This window comes from Pelodiscus sinensis, chromosome 16, assembly GCF_049634645.1.
Source record: "Pelodiscus sinensis isolate JC-2024 chromosome 16, ASM4963464v1, whole genome shotgun sequence".
In the NCBI taxonomy this organism is placed as follows: Eukaryota; Metazoa; Chordata; order Testudines; family Trionychidae; genus Pelodiscus; species Pelodiscus sinensis.
The window spans coordinates 12,628,689-12,654,102 of record NC_134726.1 but is presented as its reverse complement, the minus strand read 5'-3'; the positions used below and the strand labels follow the sequence as shown (position 1 = coordinate 12,654,102).

At 44.7% G+C, this 25,414-nt stretch overlaps 1 protein-coding gene across 1 annotated transcript in view; it reads left to right on the top strand.

Moving 5' to 3' along the window:
- Positions 1-25,414, top strand: part of GRIN2A (glutamate ionotropic receptor NMDA type subunit 2A) — a 523,774-nt gene that overhangs the window by 299,297 nt on the left and 199,063 nt on the right. The window contains exon 6 of the mRNA XM_075899286.1: positions 24,019-24,133. Coding sequence (XP_075755401.1) covers positions 24,019-24,133 — 115 coding nt within the window. The remainder of the gene's footprint in view (positions 1-24,018; positions 24,134-25,414) is intronic.

Here is a 25,414-nt window from a genome sequence, read left to right as displayed (position 1 = left end):
AGTCCCTACGTAAAAGAATCAATGGACACAAATCAGATATTAGGAATGGCAACATACAAAAACCTGTAGGGGAACACTTCAATCTTCCTGGACACACAATTGCAGATCTAAAATTTCCACTACATGCATCTGACAAAGTGGGTCTTTGCCTACGAAAACTTATGCTCCGACACTTCAGTTAGTCTATAAGGTGCCACAGGACTCGTCGCCGTTAGTGAAATAGTTTCTCCTAATATCCAACCAAGACCTCCCTCACTGTAACCTGAGACCATTGCTCCTTGTTCTACCACCTGTTACTACCGTGAACGGCCTTTCTTCATCCTCTTTGGAACCTCCTGTGATGGGGCAGTGGAACCCCGCACTGCTGGGGAGCCACCTGAAAAAGTGTTCCCGGTAGCAGGCTGGAACCCCACTTGCGCAGGGTCCAGAGACTCAGCGGCTGGCACGGGCCAGGGCAAGGGAGAGCCAGCGATGGCGCTAAGCCCCAGCGCATGCATGGTGGGTTTGGGGGAGATTCCAGGTCGTAGAAAGCCGTACCTGGAGGCATGGGATGGCACATGGGGCCGGGGGATGCTGGGAATGGCTGGGGAAAGATGGGTTAACCTGTCAAAAGGGTGCAACAGGTCCGAGTGAGGGGTCAGCATTCGGAGAAGGAGGCAAGGGTACGGGCGGACAAGGTAGCCAGTCCATGGAGTGTGAGCCTGGAGGGGGTGAGGAAGCAACCCAGGGCAGGCAGATGGAGTTCTGATTGCGGGCTGACGAGTTGCGGCAGACAGCCCTGTCAGTCAGGTGGGGGAGGAGTCCCCCCTACCTTAGGGCCCTGGGTTGAGACTCCGAGAGAGGGCAGGCCCAAGCCCCCCTCACTCCCCCTTGTGGGCGTTGTGGAAAGTGCATATTGTTGGGGAATGACCCTGAGCAGGCATAGGATTTCAAAAAGGAGGTGTACCCCAGGACAGGGGGGAGCAGCCCCCTACACCTCCCTTCAGGAAGTTGAATACTGCTATCAAATCCATCCCACACTCTTTTCTTCCACAAAATAAACAAACCCAAATCCCTCAGTCCCTCCTCATAAGTCATGTGCTTCAGCCCCCTAATTATTTTGTTTGCCCTCCATTGAACCCTCTCCAATGCGTCCACATCCTTTCTATAGTGGGAAGCCCAGAACTGGACACAATACTGCAGATGTGGCTTCACCAGAGCCAAATAAAGGGGAATAATCACTTCTCTAGATTTGCTGGCAATGCTCCTTCTAATGCACCTTAATATACCATTAGCTTTCTTGGCTACAAGGGCACACTGTTGACTCATATCCAGCTTCTCATCCACTGTTATCCCCAGATCCTTTTCTGCAGAACTGCTACTTAGCCAGTTGGTCCCTAGCCTGTAAAAATGCTTGGGATTCATCCATCCCAAGTGCAGGACTCTACACTTACCCTTGTTGAACCTCATCAGATTTCTTTTGGCCCAATCCTCTAATGTGTCTAGGTCACTCTGGACCTTATCCCTGCCTTCCAGCATATCTACCTCTCCCCCTAACTTAGTGTCATCTGCAAACTTGCTGAGGGTGCAATTCATCCCCTCATCCAGGTCATTAATAAAGATGTTGAACAAAACTGGCCCTAGAACCGATCCTTGGGGCACTCTGCTAGAAACTGACTGCCAATCTGACATCAAGATGTTGATCACTACCTTTTGGTCCCGACAGTCTAGCCATCTTTCAATCCACTTTACAGTCCATTTATCCAATCCATACTCCCTTAACTTGCTGGCAAGAATATTGTGGGAGACCGTATCAAAAGCTTTGCTAAAGTCAAGGTATATCACATTCACTGACTTTCCCATGTTCACAGAGCCAGTTACCTCATCATAGACACTAATCAGATTGGTCAGGCATGACTTGCCCTTGGTGAATCCATGTTGACTATTCCTGATTACTTTCCCCTCTTCCAAGTGCTTCAAAATGAATTCCTTGAGGATCCCCTCCATGATTTTTCCAGGGATTGAGGTAAGGCTGACTGATCTATAGTACCCTGGATTGTCCTTCTTCCCTTTTTAAAAGATGGGCACTACATTTCCCTTTCTCCAGTCATCCGGGATTTCTCACAATCTTCATAAGTTTTCAAAGATGATAGCCAAAGGCTCTGCAATGACATTTGCCAACTCCCTCAGTACCCTTGGATGCATTAAATCCAGACCCATGGATTTTATCAGATTTCAGAGAAAAGCTATGTTTGGAGATGCAAATTTACATCAAGTGGCAAAACACCAATGTAATTTTTTTTTTTTTGTTTTGGAAACTATGAACCTCAAATAACTATAAAATTTACCTGGCATTGCCCAGGTCCTTAACTCAATTAATTTTTGTTTTTTGAAAACTAAAATGAAAATGTACATGCCTCATTTAAATCATTTTACCTTACTGTATAGCCTGGGACACGGCTCATTGGCAGGTTTAAACAAGTGTAAAAGGTTTTTCTCTGTAATTTTAAGTCTTTAACCATAATTAAAGGATTTCTGTAACTCGGTCAAAGGTTGGGGTCTATTGCAAGAGTGGATGGGTGAGGTTCAGTTGTCTACATTGTGTAGGATGTCAGAATAGATAATCATGATGATCCCTTCTGACCTTAAAGTCTGAGTCTGAGATATGCTGCATTATTGCTAGTCTGTAATGACTGATATTGCAGAGTAGACTGATGAAACATCCTTTTCAAGTTTCCCCTCAACTTTTTTAAACTGTCCTGAACTTTGCTGCTGATTTTGTACAGTCCTGGACAACATGACTTTGCCAAAGCTGATGTAACTAACACTTTAAGGAGCAGCTGGCAGGAGGCGTAGATGGTTGGCATGACACTACTTTTTCACAGCCGCTGAGCACATTGTTCCCATCCTGTGCTGGCTCCAGGCCTGGAATTCTACAAGAATTCTCTCACAGAACCAGGATATACCAGATAAGATGTACCCAGGACAATGGGGAACAATTCCTGTTTACCACCACTCATGAAATTAGAAAGAGAAGTAAAAATCCATATTTTAAGAACTAAGAAAAATAAAACATCTAAGTGTACAATTGTATGTAGTTATGAGCAACAGTCTAAAAATGTATCAGAGCTTAAAACAGATAGGTAACAAAACAAGCTAAATACAAAAGTGAATGAGTCAGGTCATTGGCATTTATATGATACCCAGAGAAGCATGGGCATTCTGGGTGTGTCTAGACTACAGGGTTTTGTCTACAAAAGTGGCCTTTAACATAACGTCGACAGAACTTGGCAGTTTTGTCGACTGAGGTAAACTACATTCTACGAGGAATAACACCTTTTGTCACTAGAGTTCTGTTGACAGAAGGCGTTATTGCATTTATACTGTCCTTTGCGTCTACACTCTCAAGTCAACAAAGCGGCTTGCTTTGTCGACAGAACTGGATGTAGTCGAGATGCTCTTTGTCGACAGTAGCTTTGTCAACAGTATCTGTCGACAAACTCTCTGTCGACAAAAGCCTGGAGTCTAGCCGTACCGTCTGTCGGCTAGGCAGGGAAGGCACAGTCTTTCCAAACTGCCAGGCATGGCCCCTCTCACACTATGCCCAAGAACACCTACTGTAGGCATACTGAAGCTGAGTGTTCTTTCCCTAAGCGCCCACCCTCCCTGTGCTCCAAGGCGCTTTTTTTTTTTTTTTGTCAACAACAGGATAAACTTAAAATGGTCTGATAGCACTTTATAGACTAACAAAACATGTAGATGGTATCATGAGCTTTCATGGGCAAAACCCACTTCTTCACAGCCCACTTCTTCAGTTTCTCAGGTCATCTGAAGAAGTGGGCTGTGCCCACGAAAGCTCATGATACCATCTACATGTTTTGTTAGTCTATAAAGTGCTATCAGACCATTTGTTGTTTTTAAAGTTTAGCCTATCAAAGAAAGCTACCAGGCTGATTTCCCATGATTTGTTCTTTACAAATCCATGCTGTTACTTATCACCTTCTTATCTTCCAGATGTTTGCAAATGGATTTCCTAATTATTTGCTCCATTATCTTTCCTGGCACAGAAGTTAAGCTGATTGATCTGTAGTTTATTGGGTTGCTCTTATTTCCCTTTTTTATAGATGAGCACTATATTTGACCTTTTCCAGTTTTCTGGAACCTCTCTTGTCTTCCATGAGGTCTTCATGAGCTAATGGCTCATGTATCTCCTCAGTCAGCTCCTTGAGTATTTTAAGATGCAGTTCATCAGGCCCTGGTGACTTGCAGACATCTAACTTTTCTAAGTTATTTTAATTTGGTCTTTTCCTATTCTAACTTCTGAACCTACCTTGTTTTCTCCAGAATTTGCTATGCTAGGCACCCAATCACCTTCTTAGTGAAAACTGAAACAAGGAAGTCATTAAGCACCTCTGCCATTTACACATTTTCCCTCTTCATTGAGTAATGGACCTATCCTGTCATTGGTCTTCCTCTTGCTTCTAATATTTTTCTAGAATGTTTTCTTGTTAAGAGAACTCTCTGATAATGTATATTTTTGGTGTGCTTCTTGATTAGTATTTCCAAAATTACAAAAGTCTCACATAAAACCACATTATGGCAGCTCAATAATTCATGGATTCAGTGAAATGAAGAAACAAAGATAAAAAGTGGAAATGGATCCAAGTTTTATAAGCTTCAGTACTGGGTGAATGCCAAGCCAAAATAGGCTGTCTTATTCTGTTATTAAAGTTGGTGATTCATATTCGTTGAAGAAAACTGAAATATTGGCAAACATCATGTTTCCTGTAAGAGATAAGATTCACTTTGAAGTCTAGAAATTTGTTTTTTTTTAAAGTGTTGATGAAATACATATTTCTTTGAGCCTCCAATCTCTCTCACTTTCTGTGTATTGCCTGCAATTGTTTTGGAATTGCAATGCCGGGCAGTGAGACAGACAGCAGATGAAAAATGATAATCCTAGATGATGCCACCTTATACATTTATTGAGTTTATCAATTTGTTGGCTGAAAGATAAGGCCAGGAAATTATTGGCTGTAGTTGAGATAGTAAGGGATCCTAAGGACTTGTAATTTCTTTCTATCAGAACATGTATTATATTTCCTAAATATAATTACCATTGAATTCTGTTAGTGTTCATGTTTAGTTTAGCAGTGATATTTTTATTAATTAATTACTTTTTATTAATGACTTTTACTCCTTGCCTACTAAACTACTTCTTGCCAGGCCAATGATTTGTTTTGTAGTTAGATATGACATGAGCTTCAGAAGTCATATTCATATTGTAATCTGATTATTACTCTTTTCCTGAGCTGCGTGGGATCAGTGTTACCTTTTTAAAACATCTTGGTCCGTTCAAATTAATGTTGTCAAGAAGGCAACCAGAAATTCCAAATGTCAATTTCAGGGCAACTGGAATCCAAACAGAACTGTGACTTGTTGGGTTAGACTGTAACCATCTTCCTCACTGTGATTTATAGCTCATAGCTTCATTATAAGGCAGAACTGAAAGTAGACTAAGGTTCATGTTATAGGTTCATAACACTATGTATTCTTTTGGTGAGAAGTCTTTTCTGTAGTTAAGTAATCTGGCCACTAGATGCCCCTATTGCTTTTGTGAACTACAATGGAAATTAAATTTCTCTTGTAATTAGAATAAGACTCTTAAAGACAGAAGTTTTGAAATTCCTAGTTTAAGACTAACCAGCACCATTTTCACAAGGCACACTGTTGAGAGACATGAAATGTTTTCACCTTTCTCAGGAAGGGGATATGCTATTGTCTTAGCTGTTCCATTTCTAAAAGCAAAATCACACTGTCTCCTGAACTTATTTATGAAAGTCATCATATGGTGTCCCTTCCAGTGGCCTCTGGCCATTCATTTCCATTAAAATATATATGAAGTCACAAACATTGGAAGACCCAATCAATTTATATATATGGTCCTTCAAATTCATGACTAGGAAAAATACATCGCAGACCATGAAAACTGGTCTTGTGTGCTTTTACCTTTTTGAGTTCTTTTCTAAATTTCACAGGGGAGACTAACATTTCTCAGATTGGTAGTTCTGATCCAAAAAAGAATTGCAAGGGAGTCACAAGGTTATTTTAGGAGGACTGCAGTATTGCTGCCCTTACTTTTGTGCTACATTCAGAGCTTGGTGGCCAGAGAATTGGCTAGGAACCCAACTCTGAAGGTAGCACCTCACCAGCAGTCGTGCAGAAGTAAGGTTGTCGATACCATACTATGCTCTTCTTACTTCTGCACTGATGCTAGTGGCTGCTCTGCCTTCAGAGCTGGGCTCCCAGCCAGCAGCCACTGCTGTCTAGCAGCCCAGTTTTGAAGGCAACACAGCTGAAGTAAGGGTAGCACTACCACAATCTGAAATATCAATTCAGAGAGAGTGACTTCATGGAACTGAAAATGAGGGGTAAATGGAGGAAAGCAGAATGAAACTATTCAATTTTGTGACTCTCCCAACTCCTTTTTTTTGGTCAGGGCACTACAATTACACTACTATGAAATTTCATATTTAAATGATCAAAATTATTAATGATTTTTAAATCCTAAGGTCATGAAATTGACCAAAATGGATTATGAATTTGGTATGTAAGGTAGGGTCCTATTTTATATACAGTGAGGTCACTACTGTTGCTATAAACAAATCAATGGCAAAACTCCTACTAACTTGAATCCAGCCAAGATCCAGCTCAGAGACGTTTGATAATGGCCATTCAATTAAAAGGCAGATGGCTTGTCCTCACAGTACAGTAATGCACACCAGTGAGGTGTGAATTCTAGCACACAAATGTTTTGTGCACTAGCCCATGTAGACTCTGCTGGTACACACTGAATGTTTCCTAGTGCAGTGGTTCTCAACCAGAGTTCTAGGGCCCACTGTGGGCCTGTAAGTAGGTTTCAGGGGGTTCACCAATCAGGGCCAGCTCAGAAAGCCACAACCCCAATGCATGACGCTGAATCCTATCACCTGGGTCCAAAGATGAACTCACCTTTGCAGGAGCTCCTATAACTTAGAGCCTAAGGCAATGGCTCTGTTTGCTAGCCCCTCATGTCATCCCTGCTTTTATGTGCAGAAAACCAGTTGTTGTGGGCTATGGAGTTTTTATAGCATGTTGGAGGGGGCTTCAAGAAAGAAAAAGGTTGAGAACCCCTGCCACAGTGCATGTTTACACAGAAGTTTGAGTCAGAGACAGTGACTTAATTGAACTGAAATTTGCGGTAAATACAGATAACCAGAATGAAACTACTCAATTGTGACTTGGGATTAGTAGTATATCTCTTGTGAAGTCTCAAAGAGTCCACTGCAATATCCCAGGCATTCAGAAACTTGGTTTCACATTTCATCTGAAAGAGGGCACATCCTCTTTCACACCTGATCTCCTTTTTTGAAAAAGTAACAGATTTTTTAGATAAAGGAAATGCAATGGATCTAATCTACCTCGACTTTAGTAAGGCATTTGATACAGTACCACATGTGGAATTATTGGTTAAATTGGAAAAGATAGGGATTAATATGAAAGTTGAGAGGTGGATAAGCAACTGGTTAAAGGGGAGACTACAGCGGGTCATATTGAAAGGTGAACTGTCAGGTTGGAGGAAGGTTACTAGCAGAGTTCCTCAGGGATCAGTTTTGGGGCCAATTTTATTTAATCTTTTTATTGCTGACCTTGGCACCAAAAGTGGAAGTGTCCTGATAAAATTTGCGGATGACACAAAATTGGGAGGTATTGCCAATTCAGAAAAGGATCAGGATATCATACAGGAAGATCTGGATGATCTTGTAAATTGGAGTGATAGTAATAGGATGAAATTTAATAGTGAGTAGTGTAAGGTTATGCATTTAGGGATTAATAACAAGAATTTTAGTTATAAGCTGGGGACACATCAGTTGGAAGTAACGGAGGAGGAGAAGGACCTCGGAGTCCTGGTTGATTATAGGATGACTATGAGCCGCCATTGTGACATGGCTATGAAAAAGGCTAATACGGTCTTGGGATGTATTAGGCGAGGTATTTCCAGTAGGGATAAGGAGGTGTTAGTGCCATTATACAAGGCATTGGTGAGACCCCATTTGGAATACTGTGTGCAGTTCTGCTCTCCCATGTTTAAGAAGGATGAATTCAAACTGGAACAGGTACAAAGAAGGGCCACTAGGATGATCCGAGGAATGGAAAACCTGTCTTATGAAAGGAGACTCAAGGAGCTTGGCTTGTTTACCTTAACCAAAAGAAGGCCGAGGGGGGACATGATTGCACTCTTTAAATATATTAGAGGGATAAATACCAGGGAGGGAGAGGAATTATTTAAGCTTAATACCAATGTGGATACAAGAACAAATGGATATAAAATGGCTAGTAGGAAGTTTAGACTTGAGATTAGATAAAGGTTTCTAACCATTAGAGGAGCGAGGTTCTGGAACAGCCTTCCAAGGAAAGTAGTGGGGGCAAAAGATTTATCTGGCTTCAAGATTAAACTAGATGGCTGTGTCTACACTGGCACCCTTTTCCGTAAAAGGGATGCTAATGAGACACTTCGGAATTGCAAATTCCGCGGGGGATATTTAAATCCCCCGCGGCATTTGCATGAACATGGCTGCCACTTTTTTCCGGCTCGGGGTTTTGCCAGAGAAAAGCGCCAGTCTAGATGGGATCTTGCGGAAAATAAGCCCTTTTCCGGAAGATCCCTTATTCCTATTTCCGCAAGATCCCGTCTAGACTGGCGCTTTTCTCCGGCAAAACCCTGAGCCAGAAAAAAGCAGCAGCCATGTTCATGCAAATGCCGCGGGGGATTTAAATATCCCCCGCGGAATTTGCAATTCCGAAGTGTCTCATTAGCATTCCTTTTACGGAAAAGGGTGCCAGTGTAGACACAGCCAATGGGTTTATGAAGGGGATGGTTTGATGAGATAACATGATCTTGGTAATTAATTGACCATTCATTATCAGTGGTAAATAGGTTCATGGAAGGATGATAGGAGTTACTATGGAGAACTTTCTGGGTGTCTGGCTGGTGAGTCTTGCCCACATGCTCCGGGTTTAGCTGATCGCCATATTTGGGGTCGGGAAGGAATTCTCCTCCAGGGTAGATTGGCAGAGGCCCTGGAGGTTTTTCGCCTTCCTCTGTAGCATGGGGTACAGATCACAGCTGGAGGATTCTCTGCATCTTGGGGTCTTCAAAGTATTTGAAGGCTTCAATATCTGAGGGTATGTCTACACTACAGCGCTAATTCGAACTAACGTAGTTCGAATTAGTTAATTCGAACAAAGCTAATTTGAACTAACGCATCTAGAACTAAAAACTAGTTCGAATTAGCGTTTTGCTAATTCGAACTAGCATGTCCACATTAAGGCTGTGTCCAGACTCCATGCCTCCGTCGACGGAGGCATGTAGATTAGCCAGCTCGGAAGAGGGAAATGAAGCCGCGATTAAAATAATCGCGGCTTCATTTAAATTTAAATGGCTGCCCCGATCTGCCGATCAGCTGTTTGTCGGCAGATCGGGAGAGTCTGGACGCGATGCCCCGACAAAGAAGCCTTTCTTCATCGACACAGGTAAGCCTCGTGAAACCAGGTTTACCTGTGTCGATGAAGAAAGGCTTCTTTGTCGGGGCATCGCGTCCAGACTCTCCCGATCTGCCGACAAACAGCTGATCGGCAGATCGGGGCAGCCATTTAAATTTAAATGAAGCCGCGATTATTTTAATCGCGGCTTCATTTCCCTCTTCCGAGCTGGCTAATCTACATGCCTCCGTCGACGGAGGCATGGAGTCTGGACACAGCCTACGTGGACCCTGAACCGGGGCTAAGGATAGCCGGAAGCAGTGCCGGCAGGGCATCAGATAAGGACTTAGAGCATGGAGCTGCTGTCTCAGGCTAGCCGAGGACTGTACTTAAAGGGACCCGACCCTCACCCCGGACAGACAGTTCTCAGGGTTGCCCCGCTTGCAAAGCAGTCCTGGTTTGGAGTGCCCTGAGTGCCCACACTGGGCACATCACAGCACTCGGCCATCAGACCGGCTGCACTTGCCGCAGGCTGCCATCTGGGGAGAGAGGGCAATTGGGGGGCTGCAGGAGAGCTTCCACCCCCAGAAGCCCACAGAGCCAGCCCAGTCCTCCCCATCGGGGGCTCGTACCCCATTCCTCCCTCACCTCCTTCCACTTACCCTTTCCTAGCCCCCCTTCCTGATGTACAAAATAAAGATAACGTTTCTTCCAACATTGACTCTGTCTTTATTGAACAAAACTGGGGGAGACTGGGAAAAGGAGGTGGGAGAGGGGAAGAGAAAGGTTGGGAGAGGGGAGGGCAACTAACATGATCAGTGGTTGGGAACAGGTCCCAGATGAAGAGAGGCTACAGAGACTGGGACTGTTCAGCTTAGAAAAGAGGAGATGGAGCGGGGACAGGATAGAGGTCTCTAAAAGCAGGGGTTGGGTGGAGAGGGTGCATTGAGAAAAGTTCTTCCTGAGTTCCCATAAAGAAGGACTAGAGGACACCAAAGGAAAGGAATGGGTAGCCGGCTTGAAACTAGTAAGAGAAAGTTGTTCTTGACAAAGCAAATAGTTAACCTGTGGAACTCCTTGCTGCAGGAGGCTGTGAAGGCTACAACTAGAACAGAGTTTAAAGGGAAGTGAGATCAAGTCATGAAGGTTGGGTCCATGGAGTAGTCTTAGCCAGGGGGTAGGAGTGGTGTCCCTGCCCAACGTTTGTGGAAGGCTGGAGAGGGATGGCACGAGACAAATGGCTTGGTCACTGTCCCCGGTCCATCCCCTCCAGGGTCCCTAGGGTTGGCCGCTGTCGGCAGACAGGCTACTGGGCTAGATGGACCTTTGGTCTGACCCAGGACGGCCATTGTAAGCGCAGGGCTCAGGGTCGGGGGTCTCAGTGGACCCCCTTGATTTTCATGCACACCTGCTCCTGGGTGGCCAGGCTGGCAGCTCTCCTGCCCTAGCCGGCCACTTTCCTGTGCCTAGTGCGGAGATCGTGGATGAGGTCCACGATGTCTGCACTAGCCCAGGAAGGTGCCCGCCTCTTGCGGTCCCGGGCAAGCTCCCGGGCGCCGCCAGCCTGGTCTTGGGAAGAGGGGGAGGGCTGGGGTACATCGGGTGGGTGGCTCTGTGCCGTGCCAGGTGCAGGGTCTGCTGGCTGGGTGCTGGCAGGCTTGCACCTGGCACGGGCACCGTAGCCAGCCCGTGCCCCTTTAAGGGGTCCGGGGCCGGGAGGGGAGCAATAGAGTTTCCCTGGTGTTGGCCAGAGTGGCCACCAGGGAAACCTGGGGAGGGCTAGCCTCCCACTAGTTCGAATTAAGGGTCTACACAGCCCTTAATTCGAACTAGTAAGTTCGAACTAGGCTTAATCCTCCTAAAATGAGGTTTTCCTAGTTCGAACTAAGCGCTCCGCTAGTTCGATTTAAATTCCAACTAGCGGAGCGCTAGTGTAGCGCCTATGAATGTTAGTTTGAACTAACGTCCGTTAGTTCGAACTAACATTGTAGTGTAGACATACCCTGAGATATAGGTGAGAGGATTATTCTAGGAGGGGTGGGTGGGATTCCGTGGCCTGCACTGAGCAGGGGGCGTCAGACTAGATGATCATAATGGTACCTTCTGACCTTGAAGTCTATGAGTCTATGAGTCTATCTTGGAGCAGAGTGACCTTTAGCACAATGTGAGGACGTGATTCTGTGGAACTTAACAGGATCACACCCACTACTAAACCAAAACTTGCTCCAGACTTTGCTTTTGGTAGTCTCCGATCCAAGAATCACCTAGGCCAATCCTGCACAACACTGGGCAGATTTGATATTATTACAATCAAAGGTAGTCTGGCCTGCAGATTGATGCTTAGACTCTTGTCAGCATTTGTTCTTTAAGCAGCAGCAGCAGCCGTAAAACCTGCTATTTCTCATCTCTTTTCCTGACCCTGGAAGACTGAAAGCAGTTTGTTTTCAATTTGTCTACACAGTGGTCACCTCCCTCTGCCCACCAAAAAGTCTCAGAGCCTTGATCAACTGACTCAGCTTTGTGCTATGCCACTAAAAATAACAATGTAAATGCTCTGGGCTCTGAGATCCAGAAAGAAAGGATGCTCAACCTACCACCCTGCAAAGTAGGTAGGTAGTAGTGTGTCTATTTCTTCACTACCTGGAATTTAGGGTCGTGCTCTGACTCCAGAAGTCTGCCTGTAAAGAGCTAGAATATTTTTTCTATAAATATTTTTTCCTGGGGGTTTTTGGGCTTATGCTCTTCAAACATTCCTCATATGTGGCACCTGACAATTTTATGTTTATTTTACTGTTTTCTGACATGATTCTCCCAGTAGGTTGGGTACAATGTTTGGCCAGTTGGGGATGAAATACTAAAAAGATTGAAACACTGAAGTGTCAGAAACAAACTCTTTTAACAGCTAGGAGAGTTCCGCCTTGTAAGAACACCACTTTTAGTAACCGATCGACCTCTTGTGCAGTGATCAGCTCAGAGCTTTCCAGAGAAGCCAGGTGTGACACTTTCATCAGGAACAAAGCCGTGTAAGCTGTGCTGCTCAGTTTGTGTATGTTCTGCAAGTAAATATGTTGCTCCAGTCTCCATGGTTCTGAGTGTCTCCATGTCTTTACCCTGAACTTCTTTTGGCATGATTGATGTCATGTTTGTCGTGATGAATGCTTGGCAATATCTGAAATCATTGAATCGTCTCATTCTATATCAACCTTAGGTTTCAATCTCCATATACTGTAAAAAATTTGCCAGCCTTATTGTCTGACCTCCCTAAGATGGACAAAGATCAGTTCAAAGCACAGATACGGAAGAATCAGCTTGAAGTTTCATAAATTGTCTGTGGATTCTGGCATTGGTAAACAGGATCACCCTCTTTATATTCTTTTATCTTTGGAAGACCCAAGAGAGGTGTTGTGTAACTGCTCATCTACCCCAAGGACTTTTTCTGTACTCTTTCACTGACTCAGGTACGTCTACATTGTAAGCTTCTTTTGGAATAAGCTTTTCTGGAAGAGATCTGCCAAAAAAGCTTATTTCGAAAGAGAGCGCACGCACACAAAAAGCACAATGAAATACCGATGTGCTATTTCAAAAGACAGCATCCAAACTGATTGGACACTATCTCACATTTAAAGCCACCTGGAACCAGTTCAGGCAGGGCATTAGGTCAGCATTTGCTTCAGGGTGCTGCTACCTGAGGCTATCTGAGATTCGTGCAGTGCGTGCTCTGATTGCCCTGCTTCAGGACACCTCAGTCCTCCCTGGCATGAAGCCAGAGCTGCCTCTGGGCATGTGTTGGCCCCACACTGCCATGATGCAGTTTCTGCAGCAATTTTTGCGGGCTGCCTTCATGGCCCTACATGAGCTCGACTCCAAGATCATCACTGAGAAACTCTGCCTGTGTGCAGGAGCAAGGCCCTTGCAACCACACGCCACGGTGGAGAGACACTTTTGGAGACTGCACACCAGTTCCGATTGGTGAGACTGTCTGGTGATGGAGCAGTGGGATGACCAGCAGCGGTGCCACAACTTCCGCATGAGGAAGGAGACAATCTAGGAGCTGCATGCCTGGCTCGCCCCTGCCCTCCAATGACATGACACCCAGATGTGACGCCATCACCCTGGAGAAGTGGGTCGCCATTGTCATCTGGAAGCTCACAACACCTAGCAGTTACTGGTCCGTGGGCAACCAGTTTGATGTGGAAAATTCCACCATTGGGGCCCTCCTCATGGAGGTAAGGCACTCTCAGACTGCAGTCCCTGGAGGGAGTGGGAGTACTGGAAAGGGAGACCCTAGGGAAAGGGGGTGTTGGAGATACAAGGGGTGAACTTTGGGGGGGAGCCCTTTCCCCAGGGGGTTCTGCAGTTCCACCCTACAAAGCCCTGGGAGGGGGGCCTCTTCATAGGGGGTGGCTCCTGGGATGTTTATTTTGGAGGGGCTTGGTGACCTTCCTATGGCTCAGACACCCCCTTTGATTTTATGTTTTGTATATTTGTCTCCTTCTGCAGGTGGTGAGGGCCATAAACACCATCCTGCAGGATAGGAGTATCTGTCTGGGAGACCTGAACCCCATTGTGGCTGGATTTGCTGCCTCGGGTTTCCCCAACTGCGGCTGGGGGGGGGGGAGTGAGGGCTGTATATGGAACTCACATGCCCATCCATGCCCCTGACCACCAGGCCATTCACTATATAAACTGCAAGGGATACTTTTCTATGGTCCTGCAGGCTCTGGTAAACCACCGTGAACAGTTCTCAGACATTTTCGTGGGCTGTTCGGGGAAGGCGCACAATGCCCACATCTTCTGCAACTCCAGCCTCTACCAGAAGCTGGAGGCTGGCACATTCTTCCCTTAGCACAAGATCATGGTTGGGGATGTTGAGATGCCACTGTGCATTGTGGGGGATGCAGCCTGATGAAGCCGTATATCAGCCACTTTGACTCAAGCAGGGAAAAGTGGTCCAGCCCGAATGCACCTTCAGCTGCTTGAAGGCGCTGTTCAGGGTGCCTCCTGACCCGCCTCTATGTGGGGAAGCACAAATTCCGTCAGGTGGTGTCAGCCTGTTGTATTCTGCAACACATTGTGAAGAGGAAGGGGAGGCCAGCTGGGAGAGAAGGCTCTTTGAACAACCACCTACAACCCTTCTTCCCTGCTGACCCAAAAAAACCAACTATTTGGTTTTCAAAAAAATAACTGGTTTTTTTATTTGGGATAAAATTAACTAGGGAGAAGGGTGTGTGTGGCTGAGAACTGGAACTGGGGAGGGAGTGAGAATCTTGGAGTAGGGAGGAGAGGCTCGGAGCTGGAGCTGACACTGGTACATGGTTCAGGTGCTTGTTCTACCTCATGTCTGGGGACCTCAGTGACCTCTGGGGTAGGGAGATCCTGGGAGAACAGGGGCATAGGCTGCTGGATGCGGGGGGAGAGGGGAGGCTAGAGTGGGTCAGGCAAGGCAGGGGCTGGCATGGGGAGGGGAGGGGCAGGGGCTGGAGCAGGAACTGGGACCAGTGCTGGCTATGCCATAATCTCCCAGATGGTGGCACACATGTTGCAGCCCTGCTGCAGCAGCTCAGTCCACATCTGATCCCACCACTGTGCATTGTTCCAGACCTTCTGTCCCAGCGTCTGCTGCATGTCCCAGATGCTCCCTCATGGACCCTCTGATGCCTGTGGGGTTGGGCGGCTGGCTCGGGTAGTGTCTATCGCTCCACAGTCATGGCTGGTCTGGCTTTGGAGAATAAAAAGAGATGATCAGTCATTCCTGGAAACACTGTCCCGGAGCCCTTGCCTTCATCAGTAAGCTGAGCGCATCAGTTCTCAGGGCAGAGGATGGTGATGTCCCAGCAGTAAGGCCAACTGTGGCTTGGACAGTGGGCCCTGCCTCACAGGGGCCCAAGGGGAATAAAAATACAGACCTCTTGAAGAATAGCTTATTATGGCAAGGATGGTGTTATTGGGGAGGTTATCAATGTTTTGTAGTTTCCTTAGGAAGTCAGGATCTCTACCAAGCATTTATAAACCTCAACTACCCACCTGGAGAAATAAAAAAGCAAATTGAAAGAGCCAAACGAATACCTAGAAACCATCTACTACAAGACAGACCCAAGAAAACCAACAATAGAACACCACTTGTCATCACCTACAGCTCCCAACTTATACCTGTCCAACACATTATCAATAGATTACAGCCTATACTGGAACAGGACACTAAACTCCAAGAAGCTCTGGGAGACAGACCCATAGTCTCCTATAGACAACCACCTAACCTCAAGATGATTCTTACCAACAACCACAGGACATACCACACTAATACCAACCCTGGTACTTTCCCTTGCAACAAACCCCGCTGCCAGCTTTGTCCACATATTCACTCTGCTGACACCATTATTGGGCCTAACCAAGTGAGTTACAAGATCAAGAATACACATTCCTGCGCCTCCAGAAATATAATCTATGCTATCATGTGCCGAAAGTGTCTGTCTGCTATGTACATTGGACAAACGTCTCAGACCCTTCGCCAAAGAATCAATGCCCACAAAACAGACATTAGACAGGATCACAAAGAAAAAACAGTTGCTTGTCATTTCAACCAGAAAGGACACAGTCTCAATGACCTGCTAACCTGCATCCTACTTCAGAAGACATTCAAATCTGCACTTGAAAGGGAATCCTCTGAACTGGCATTCATGCTAAAATTCGACACTCTCCACACTGGACTTAACAAAGACCCCAACTATCTTACACATTACAAAGATAGCTTCCCCAATTATCACCTCTAATACTATTTACTCACAGACATTTCCCCTTCCCCACCTCTAATATCATTAACTCACTGGCATTCACCTTCCTTCCCCCCCCCCCCCCCCCCCGCCCACATCCCCCTTCTGTTCTGTAATGTGATTTGTCCTTTTCATGTGTGTTCATTTTTTTTAAATTGTATCCTTTGGTATATTTGGTTGTGACTATTTTCTTCCATTTTTGATCTGAGGAAGTGGGTCTGGCCCACGAAAGCTCATCATCTAATAAACCATCTTGTTAGTCTTTAAAGTGCTACATAGTCCTGTATTTTGTTTCAGCTACACCAGACTAACACGGCTACATCTCTATCACTATTCTAATTGCTAACACTGAGTTCATTAAAAAGCAACAGTGATTTTATCAAGTATAAAAAGTAGGATTTAAGTGGTTGCAAGTGATAACAGACAGATCAAAATAAATTTTAATTATTACATGAAAGAAGTATTAAATACGTTTTAGTGAAATTTTGCTTAATGACTTTTTTGTTTTCAGTCTTCAACAAAAAGTCTGATGATGAAGGAATGCCTAACACAGTGAATGATAGTGGGAATGGCGTAGGTTTAGAAGATAAAATAAAAAAAGAACATTTTTTGAGGAGTATCGTTAGTTCAAACCAATGGGTTTGGTTCGAACTAATGCGTCCCGGCATGCACTTTCTGGTTCAAATCAGCTGTGATTCGAACTAGCACACTGGCAAGATCATGCTAATGAAGCGTGGGATATTTAAATCCCCGCTTCATTAGCAATTTCGAATGCCTGCATTTGCATCCCTAGTTTGAACAAGGGTGCAAGTGTAGACATACCCTTAGAAAAGTTAGATGTCTGGGCCTGATGAAATGCATCCTAGAATGCTCAAGGAGCTAATAGAGGAAGTATCTGAGCCTTTAGCCATCATCTTTGAAAAATCATGGAAAACAGGAGAGATTCCAGAAGACTGGAAAAGGGCAAATATAGTGCCTATCTATAAAAAGGGAAATAAGCACAACCCAGAAAACTACAGACCAGTCAGTTTAACTTCTGTGCCAGGAAAGAATGGAGCAAATAGTTAAGGAATTCATCTGCAAATATCTAGAATTATTATTTTAGTGATAGGTAACAGCCAGCATGGATGTGTAAAGAACAAATCATGTCAAAAGAATCTGATAGCTTTCTTTGATAGAATAACAAGTCTTGTGGATAGGGGAGAAGTGGTGGACGTGGTATACCTAGACTTTAGTAAGGCATTTGATACTTTCTCACATGACCTTCTTATCAATACATTAGGGAACTACAAACTAGATGGGGCTACTATAAGGTGGGAGCATAACAGGCTGGATAATCATTCTCAGCGAGTAGTTATTAAAAGTTCACAATTATGGTAGAAGGGCATAACAAGTGGGTTTCCACATGGGTCTGTGTTGGGGCCTGTTCTGTTCAATATCTTCATCAGTGATTTAGATGATGGTATAGAGAGTACGATTATTACGTTTGCAGATGATACCAAGCTGGGAGGGATTGCAAGTGCTTTGGAGGATAGGGTCAAAATTCAAAATGATCTGGACAAACTAGAGAAATGGCTTGAGATAAACAGGATGAAGTTTAATAAGTACAAATGCGAAGTACTCCACTTAGGAAGGAACAATCAGTTTCACACATACAGAATGGGAAGTGATTGTCTAAGGAGGAGAACCGCTGAAAGGGATTTAGGGGTCATAGTGGACAAGAAGTTAAACATGAGTCAACAGTGTCACACTGTTGCAAAAAAAAGCAAACATGATTCTGGGATGCATTAACAGGAATGTTGTGAACAAGACGCAAGAAGTCATTCTTCTGCTTTACTCTGCACTGATTAGGTCTCAATTGGAGTACTGTGTCTATTTCTAGGCTCCACATTTCAGGAAAGATGCAGAGAAACTGGAGAAAGTCCAGAGAAGAGCAACATAAATGATGAAAGGTCTAGAGAACATGAGCTTTGCGGCAAGGATGAAGAAAATGGCCTTGTTTAGCTTGGAAATGAGAAGACTAAAAAGGGACATGAGAACAGCTTTCAAGTATCTAAAAGGGTGTCACAAGGAGGAGGGAGAAAAGTTGTTCTCCTTGGCCTCTGAGGATAGGACAAGAAGCAATGGGCTTAAACTGCAGCAAGGGAGGTTTAGGCTGGACATTAGGAAAAAGTTCCTAACTGTCAGGGGGTATGTCTACACTACCCCGCTAGTTCAAACTAGTGGGGGTAATGTAGTCATCCGCAGTTGCAAATGAAGCCCGGGATTTGAATTTCCCGGGCTTCATTTGCATGAAGCCGGCTGGCGCCATTTTTAAATGCCAGCTAGTTCAAACCCCGTGCCGCGCGACTACACGCGGCACGGAGTAGCTAGGGGTACGTCTACACTACAATGTTAATTCGAAATAACTTAGTTCGAATTAGTTAATTCGAACTAAGCTAATTCGAACTAACGCATCTAGAACTAAAAACTAGTTCAAATTAGCGTTTTGCTAATTCGAACTAGCAAGTCCACATTGAGTGGACTCTGAACAGGGCTTAAGGATGGCTGGAAGCAGTGCCGGCAGGGCATCAGAGGAGGACTTAGAGCGTGGAGATGCTGTCACAGGCTAGCCGAGGGCTGCGCTTAAAGGGACCCGACCCCCACCCCGGACAGACAGATCTAAGAGGTGCCCTGCTTGCAAAGCAGTCCTGGCTTGGATTGCCCGGAGTGCCCACACTGGGCACATCACAGCACTCGGCCATCAGCCCGGCTGCACTTGCCACAGGCTGCCATCTGGGGAGAGGGGGCAATCGGGGGGCTGCAGGAGAGCTTCCACCCCCAGAAGCCCGCAGAGCCAGCCCAGTCCTCCCCATCGGGGGCTCGTGCCCCATTCCTCCCTCACCTCCTTCCACTTACTCTTCCCTAGCCCCCCTTCTTATTGATGTACAAAATAAAGATAACGTTTCTTCCAACATTGACTCTGTCTTTATTGAACAAAACTGGGGGAGACTGGGAAAGGGAGGTGGGAGAGGGGAAGAGAAAGGCTGGGAGAGGGGAGGGCAACTAACATGATCAGTGGTTGGGAACAGGTCCCAGATGAAGAGAGGCTACAGAGACTGGGACTGTTCAGCTTAGAAAAGAGGAGACGGACGGGGGACAGGATAGAGGTCTCTAAAAGCAGGGGTTGGGTGGAGAGGGTGCATTGAGAAAAGTTCTTCCTGAGTTCCCATAAAGAAGGACTAGAGGACACCAAAGGAAAGGAATGGGTAGCCGGCTTGAAACTAGTAAGAGAAAGTTGTTCTTGACAAAGCAAATAGTTAACCTGTGGAACTCCTTGCTGCAGGAGGCTGTGAAGGCTACAACTAGAACAGAGTTTAAAGAGAAGTGAGATCAATTCATCAAGGTTGGGTCCATGGAGTAGTCTTAGCCAGGGGGTAGGAGTGGTGTCCCTGCCCAAAGTTTGTGGAAGGCTGGAGAGGGATGGCACGAGACAAATGGCTTGGTCACTGTCTTCGGTCCATCCCCTCCAGGGTCCCTAGGGTTGGCCGCTGTCGGCAGACAGGCTACTGGGCTAGATGGACCTTTGGTCTGACCCAGGATGGCCATTGTAAGTTCAGGGCTCAGGGTCGGGGGTCTCAGTGGACCCCCTTGATTTTCATGCACATCTGCTCCTGCGTGGCCAGGCTGGCAGCTCTCCTGCCCTAAACGGCCACTTTCCCGTGCCTAGTGCGGAGATCGTGGACGAGTTCCATGATGTCCGCACTAGCCCAGGAAGGTGCCCGCCTCTTGCGATCCAGGGCAAGCTCCCGGGAGCCGCCAGCCTGGTCCTGGGAAGAGGGGGTGGGCTGGGGGACATTGGGTGGGTGGCTCTGTGCCGTGCCAGGTGCAGGGTCTGCTGGCTGGGTGCTGGCAGGCTTGCACCTGGCACGGGCACCGTAGCCAGTCCGTGCCCCTTTAAGAGGTCCGGGGCCGGGAGGGGGGCATAGAGTTTCCCTGGTGTTGGCCAGAGTGGCCACCAGGGAAAGCTGGGGAGGGCTAGCCTCCCTCTAGTTCAAATTAAGGGGCTACACACCCCTTAATTCGAACTAGTAAGTTTGAACTAGGCTTAATCCTCGTAAAATGAGGTTTTCCTAGTTCGAGCTAAGCGCTCCGCTAGTTCGATTCAAATTCGAACTAGCGGAGCGCTAGTGTAGCGGCTATGAATGTTAGTTCGAACTAACATCCGTTAGTTCGAACTAACTTTGTAGTGTAGACATACCCTCTTGGATTAAGGGGAGAATTTCAGAAGACTGCAAGAGTGCTTATGGGTTACTAGTGTTTGAAAAGGACAAAAAAGATGACATACTGCTTATCCTCACATCAAAATCCAGGCAAAATGGTGGAAAAGTTGATGTGGGAGTCAATTGATAAAGAATTAATGAACAGGGATATACTTAATGCCAGTCAACATGGTTTTGCAGCAAATAGGTCTTGTGAAGTAAACTTGATCTCACTTTTTGATGGGGCTGCAAGTTTGATTGATAATGGTAACTTCATAGATGTGAAATACTTAAGACTTTAATAAGGTATTTTGATTAGTACTGTACAACACTCTGATAAAGAAATTAGTCTTCTGATATCAATAGAGCATATATTAAATGGATTAAGAACTGACAAATAAAATAGTTGCCAGTGGGAGAAAATCACTGAATAGGGGTGTTTCTAGTGATGCACAACAGAGATTGGTATTAGGCCTGATGGTATTCAACAAATTCTGGAAGTAAATATAAAATAATTGCTGATAAAATATATGGCTGATGCACAAACTGGTAGATATTTATGATGATTGGGCAGCCATGCAGAGTTACTTGGATTGCTTGAGATCCTCGGTCCATTCAAACAAATTGTGTTTTAATACAGAAAAATGCCAAGGGATTAGTTGAGAATGAAGGAGATCAAGTTAATATTGGAAAGAGATAACATAGAAGATTGGTAAGTTACAGATGACTGCTTGGGTCTAATTGTAAAGCTCTACCCAGTCCTGAGCTTGGCCCAGATACAGATGATTTTTAACCCAATCTGAGAGTGTCAGGTGTTTTTTAGTCCCAACACTTCTGGAACCCATGTCGGTGACACTTCTGCCTCATCTTCAGGGATTGACCTGGTGGGGGATTTCCACTACTTCCCACAATCCATCTCTCTTTGCTTCCTACCCATGGAATTGGAGTAGCAGTAGTTGCATGACCCACTGCTGCCAGCCACCACTGCCTCACATGCCACACTCACTCTGTAACACACACAGTGCAATGGGAGGGCGATGGCAAGATGAAGCAGGGCACAAAGCTGCTGGAGAAGGTGATGAGCCAAGACTTGATCCCGTTCAACCTCAACCCATCTGGTTCAGGTCAGATTGGAAGACCCTAGTAAGGCATGATATTAAGTTGCTTAAAAATTTTGTTACCACAGTCTGATATTCCAGTTGATCTGTATAACATAAAGGTTGTAGCATTTCTCTATAGTTTTCCTCTTTTATCAATGTAAATAGAGATAAAATGGGTGATTCACCTTTTTGAGTATTTTATTGTAAGCAAATATCAAATATGATTACTGATAACATCAGTATCAATATAGATAGAGCATCTAGTTCCTCTTTGGTAATACGTTTACTTAAAGCTCAGTAAAGTTATAGCTAAGGACATAAAATATAGATGTATGAGCATATATTAAATGTAGACTCAAATTAACAGTTTGTTCCTTAGCCTAAACAATATCTATTAACAAAGTTGCATGAGCTTCTTTGACTTATGTTGAACTGTACAGTGTAACAAAGCGCCTATGAAAACTCAATCAGTTCTGCACTTCCTGGCAGATTTGCTTGCCTCAGAGGCTCACAGAAGCCCATAATTTTAGGCATCATTCCCAGGGTTTTAATTTGCTGTTTGTTGAGCTCTTCTCGTCATTGGCTAGTATATGGTAAAATGGAGAATAAACTCCATAGTCCTTCCTCCAAGTGGAAATAGAGGGCGTGCATTGGGGGGAAACAGGGACCACCCTCTACTCCAGGCCCATCAAGTACTCTCGACACCTGCTAGAATACAGCTCCAAGACCCATAGGCTACTTCCCCACACCTTCCCCAGCACCTTCCTTCTCTCCCGTTTGTCTGCCTAGTTGTTATCTCCTTTCCTCCCAGCCACGCACAGGCTATAGCTGACTCTGCAGGCTTGGTCAGCTAGCCCCAGGTGTTCCACTACCTCTGTTGGTTCTAAACCAGACCATCCCTGTTACTCTGGAGGCAGGGATCTCCTCAGTCTGAAGCTTATCTATCTCCCCTTCACTACTTTTTTATAGCCTTCAGTTCTGACCCTGTCACAACAGTTTTCAACTATGTGTCTACTGTGCAGTAAAAGGACACATCAAAACCACAGAGTGTTTTATTATTCAACTGCCTTCAATGAAGTAATGATAAATTGATGGAAAGCAAATCCCATAACTAGGTAGAAAATAATAGTCTGTCTCTGCATTGCAAGTCATGTGCATGGAATATTTTGCTTTCTCTTCCCTTCAAGAAATGGGCATTGGATTTTCACAACAGCAATAGGATTTAATGTGTGCACGACCTCAGTATTGTTCTGATGATGGTATTAGCTTGTTTATTAGCTTGTAGGGGCCTTACTGGAACCAATCCTATTCAACAGATCCATAAATGATCTTGGAAATGAGTAAAACAGTGAGGTGGTAAAGTTTGCAGGTGATCCTAAAATGCTCAACGAAGTAGATTGTGAAGAACTTGAAAAATATCTCACAAAGCTAGGTGACTAGACAACAAAGTGGCAAATGAATTTTAATGTTAATAAATGCAAAGTAATGCACATTGGAAAACTTAGTCCCCATAATTTTGTTCATATAACTGGATTATATTAGTTAATACCACTCAAGTGAGAGATCTTGTTGTCATTGTGGATAGTTCTCTGAAAACATCTACTCAATGTGCAGTAGCAGTCAAAAAAGCAAACAATGTTAGGAATAATTTAAAAAGGGATAGAGAATAAAACAAAGAATATCTTATTGCCTCTGCATAAATCCATGGTATGCCCACATCTTGCATATTGCATACAGATGTGGTCTCATCTCAAAAAAAGTTCTCAGCATTGGAAAAAGTTCAGAAAAAGGCAACAAAAATTAGGGGTTTAGAACAGCTGCCATATAAAGAGAGATTAAAAAGACTGGGACATTTTAGCTCCGAAAAAAAGAAGGCTAAAAGGGGATATGGTCTATAAAATCACAACTGGTATGGAGAAAGTGAATAAGGAAATATTATCTACTTGTTCCCCTAATATAAGAATTTGGGATCACCAAATGAAATTAATAGGTAGCAGGTTTAAAACAAACAAATGAACTGAAGTATTTCTTCATGCAGCACACAGTCAACCTATGGAACTCCTTGCCAGAGGATGTTGTGAAGACCAGTACTTTAACAGTGTTCAATAAAGAACTAGAAAAATTCTTGGAGGATAGGTTCATCAATGCTTATTAACCAGGAAGGGTAGAAATGGTATCCCTAGCCTCTGTTTTTCAGAGACTGGGAATGGGTGACAGGGGAAGGATCACTTGATGATAATCTATTCTGTTCATTCCCTTTGGGGCACATGTCATTGGTCATGGTTGGAAGACAGGATATGGGGCTAGATGGACCTTTGGGCTGACCCACTATGGCCATTTTTATGTTCTTAGTAACTATTGGCCAGCTCATTCTTTTTTCACTGATCTTTTCTTTTTTCCTGCTAGGTTTATGATGAATGTGACCTGGGAAGGTAAAGATTTGTCCTTCACAGAAGATGGCTACCAGGTACATCCAAGGCTTGTGGTGATAGTGCTGAATAAAGACCGGAAATGGGAAAAGGTGAGCATTTGTCTTTGTGTCTTTGTGTTAATGTCCTGGAAGGCAAGATGAGAAAATTTCAGTGCTGCTCCCACTCCCATGAAAAACTTCTGAATTCCTAGTTTGTTGAAGTGAATACACCGTTATTCTTATTGTAAATGTAGGCAAATCTCCAAAATAGATTGGGGCTATGGTATGAGCTTATTTTCAACATAATGTGTATATTAAGCTATGTACACGGAACATATACTTTCAAATGTGCATGCCACTGACTGAAGGTAGGGGAAGGAGGATCCACTGGGCTAAAACATATAACTCAAAGTCTGGGCTTATGAGTTCTACCCCTGGTTTTGTTCTGGACATTTTGAGTGACCTTAAGTGCTTTAGTTTCTCCTTAAGTAAAATAAAGATAACAATATTTGCCTAATAGGAATATTGTTGACTCTTAATACATTCGTGATTTGAAGTCCTTAGATGTAAGGCTGTGTAACAGGGCAGCACTCACCTCTTGCAAGCCTCCTTCTGGCCAAGTGCATGTGCCTGCACTCTCTCCTATTCATAGGTTCTTTAGTGATTCAGCTTTTGAGCCAAGTCACATATACACATACCTTGTGCTGAAGTATACAAACCCCTTCTTTGGTACACATCTAAGAAGGGCCCATCTCAGTGCCCTCTGTAATGTCTCTGAGTCCCCACTCCAGAAAAGAATGGTCCCACAAGCATTCCCCTCCCAGAGGCAGTCTTTCCCCTCACCTCAGGTCTTTTACTCCAAATCCCAGCATAGTCCGCTGGTCTGCAATAAGCTCTCGACAGGAAGCTGTCAATGGTGCTGCTTTCTCAGCCAACCCATCACCCTGTCTGCATCCCTTGAGCTCCATACTGCAACTAACTTCTGTTCTGCTTTGCAGCTCTTTTTAAATAGGCTTCCTCACCCCTGCTTGGCTATGTCCCTTGCAGCCACTCTAGTCTGCCTGGAGGTCTTCTCTATTTCCTTTCGGTGTGGCAGGACCACAGGGCCTCTAGCAGGGAGACTCAAGACTGGTCCACCCCAGTCACAGGTTGTCTGTAAGAGCGCAGTATTTTCAAGATAGTTATTATAGCTGGCTGGTGGATGACCATTCTATTTTGCAACAATTCCTGAGGTTTTGAAATTTGTTTTTGCTTGTTATTGAAATGACAAAGAAACCTTTCAAACATTTTTGAGAAATAGAATTGTCTCAATGCATGTAAGTATTTTTGTATCAAAATTGTCATGTTTTCAATGCCAGGGTTCCTCTCTTTCATGTCAGAAGTGACTAGAAA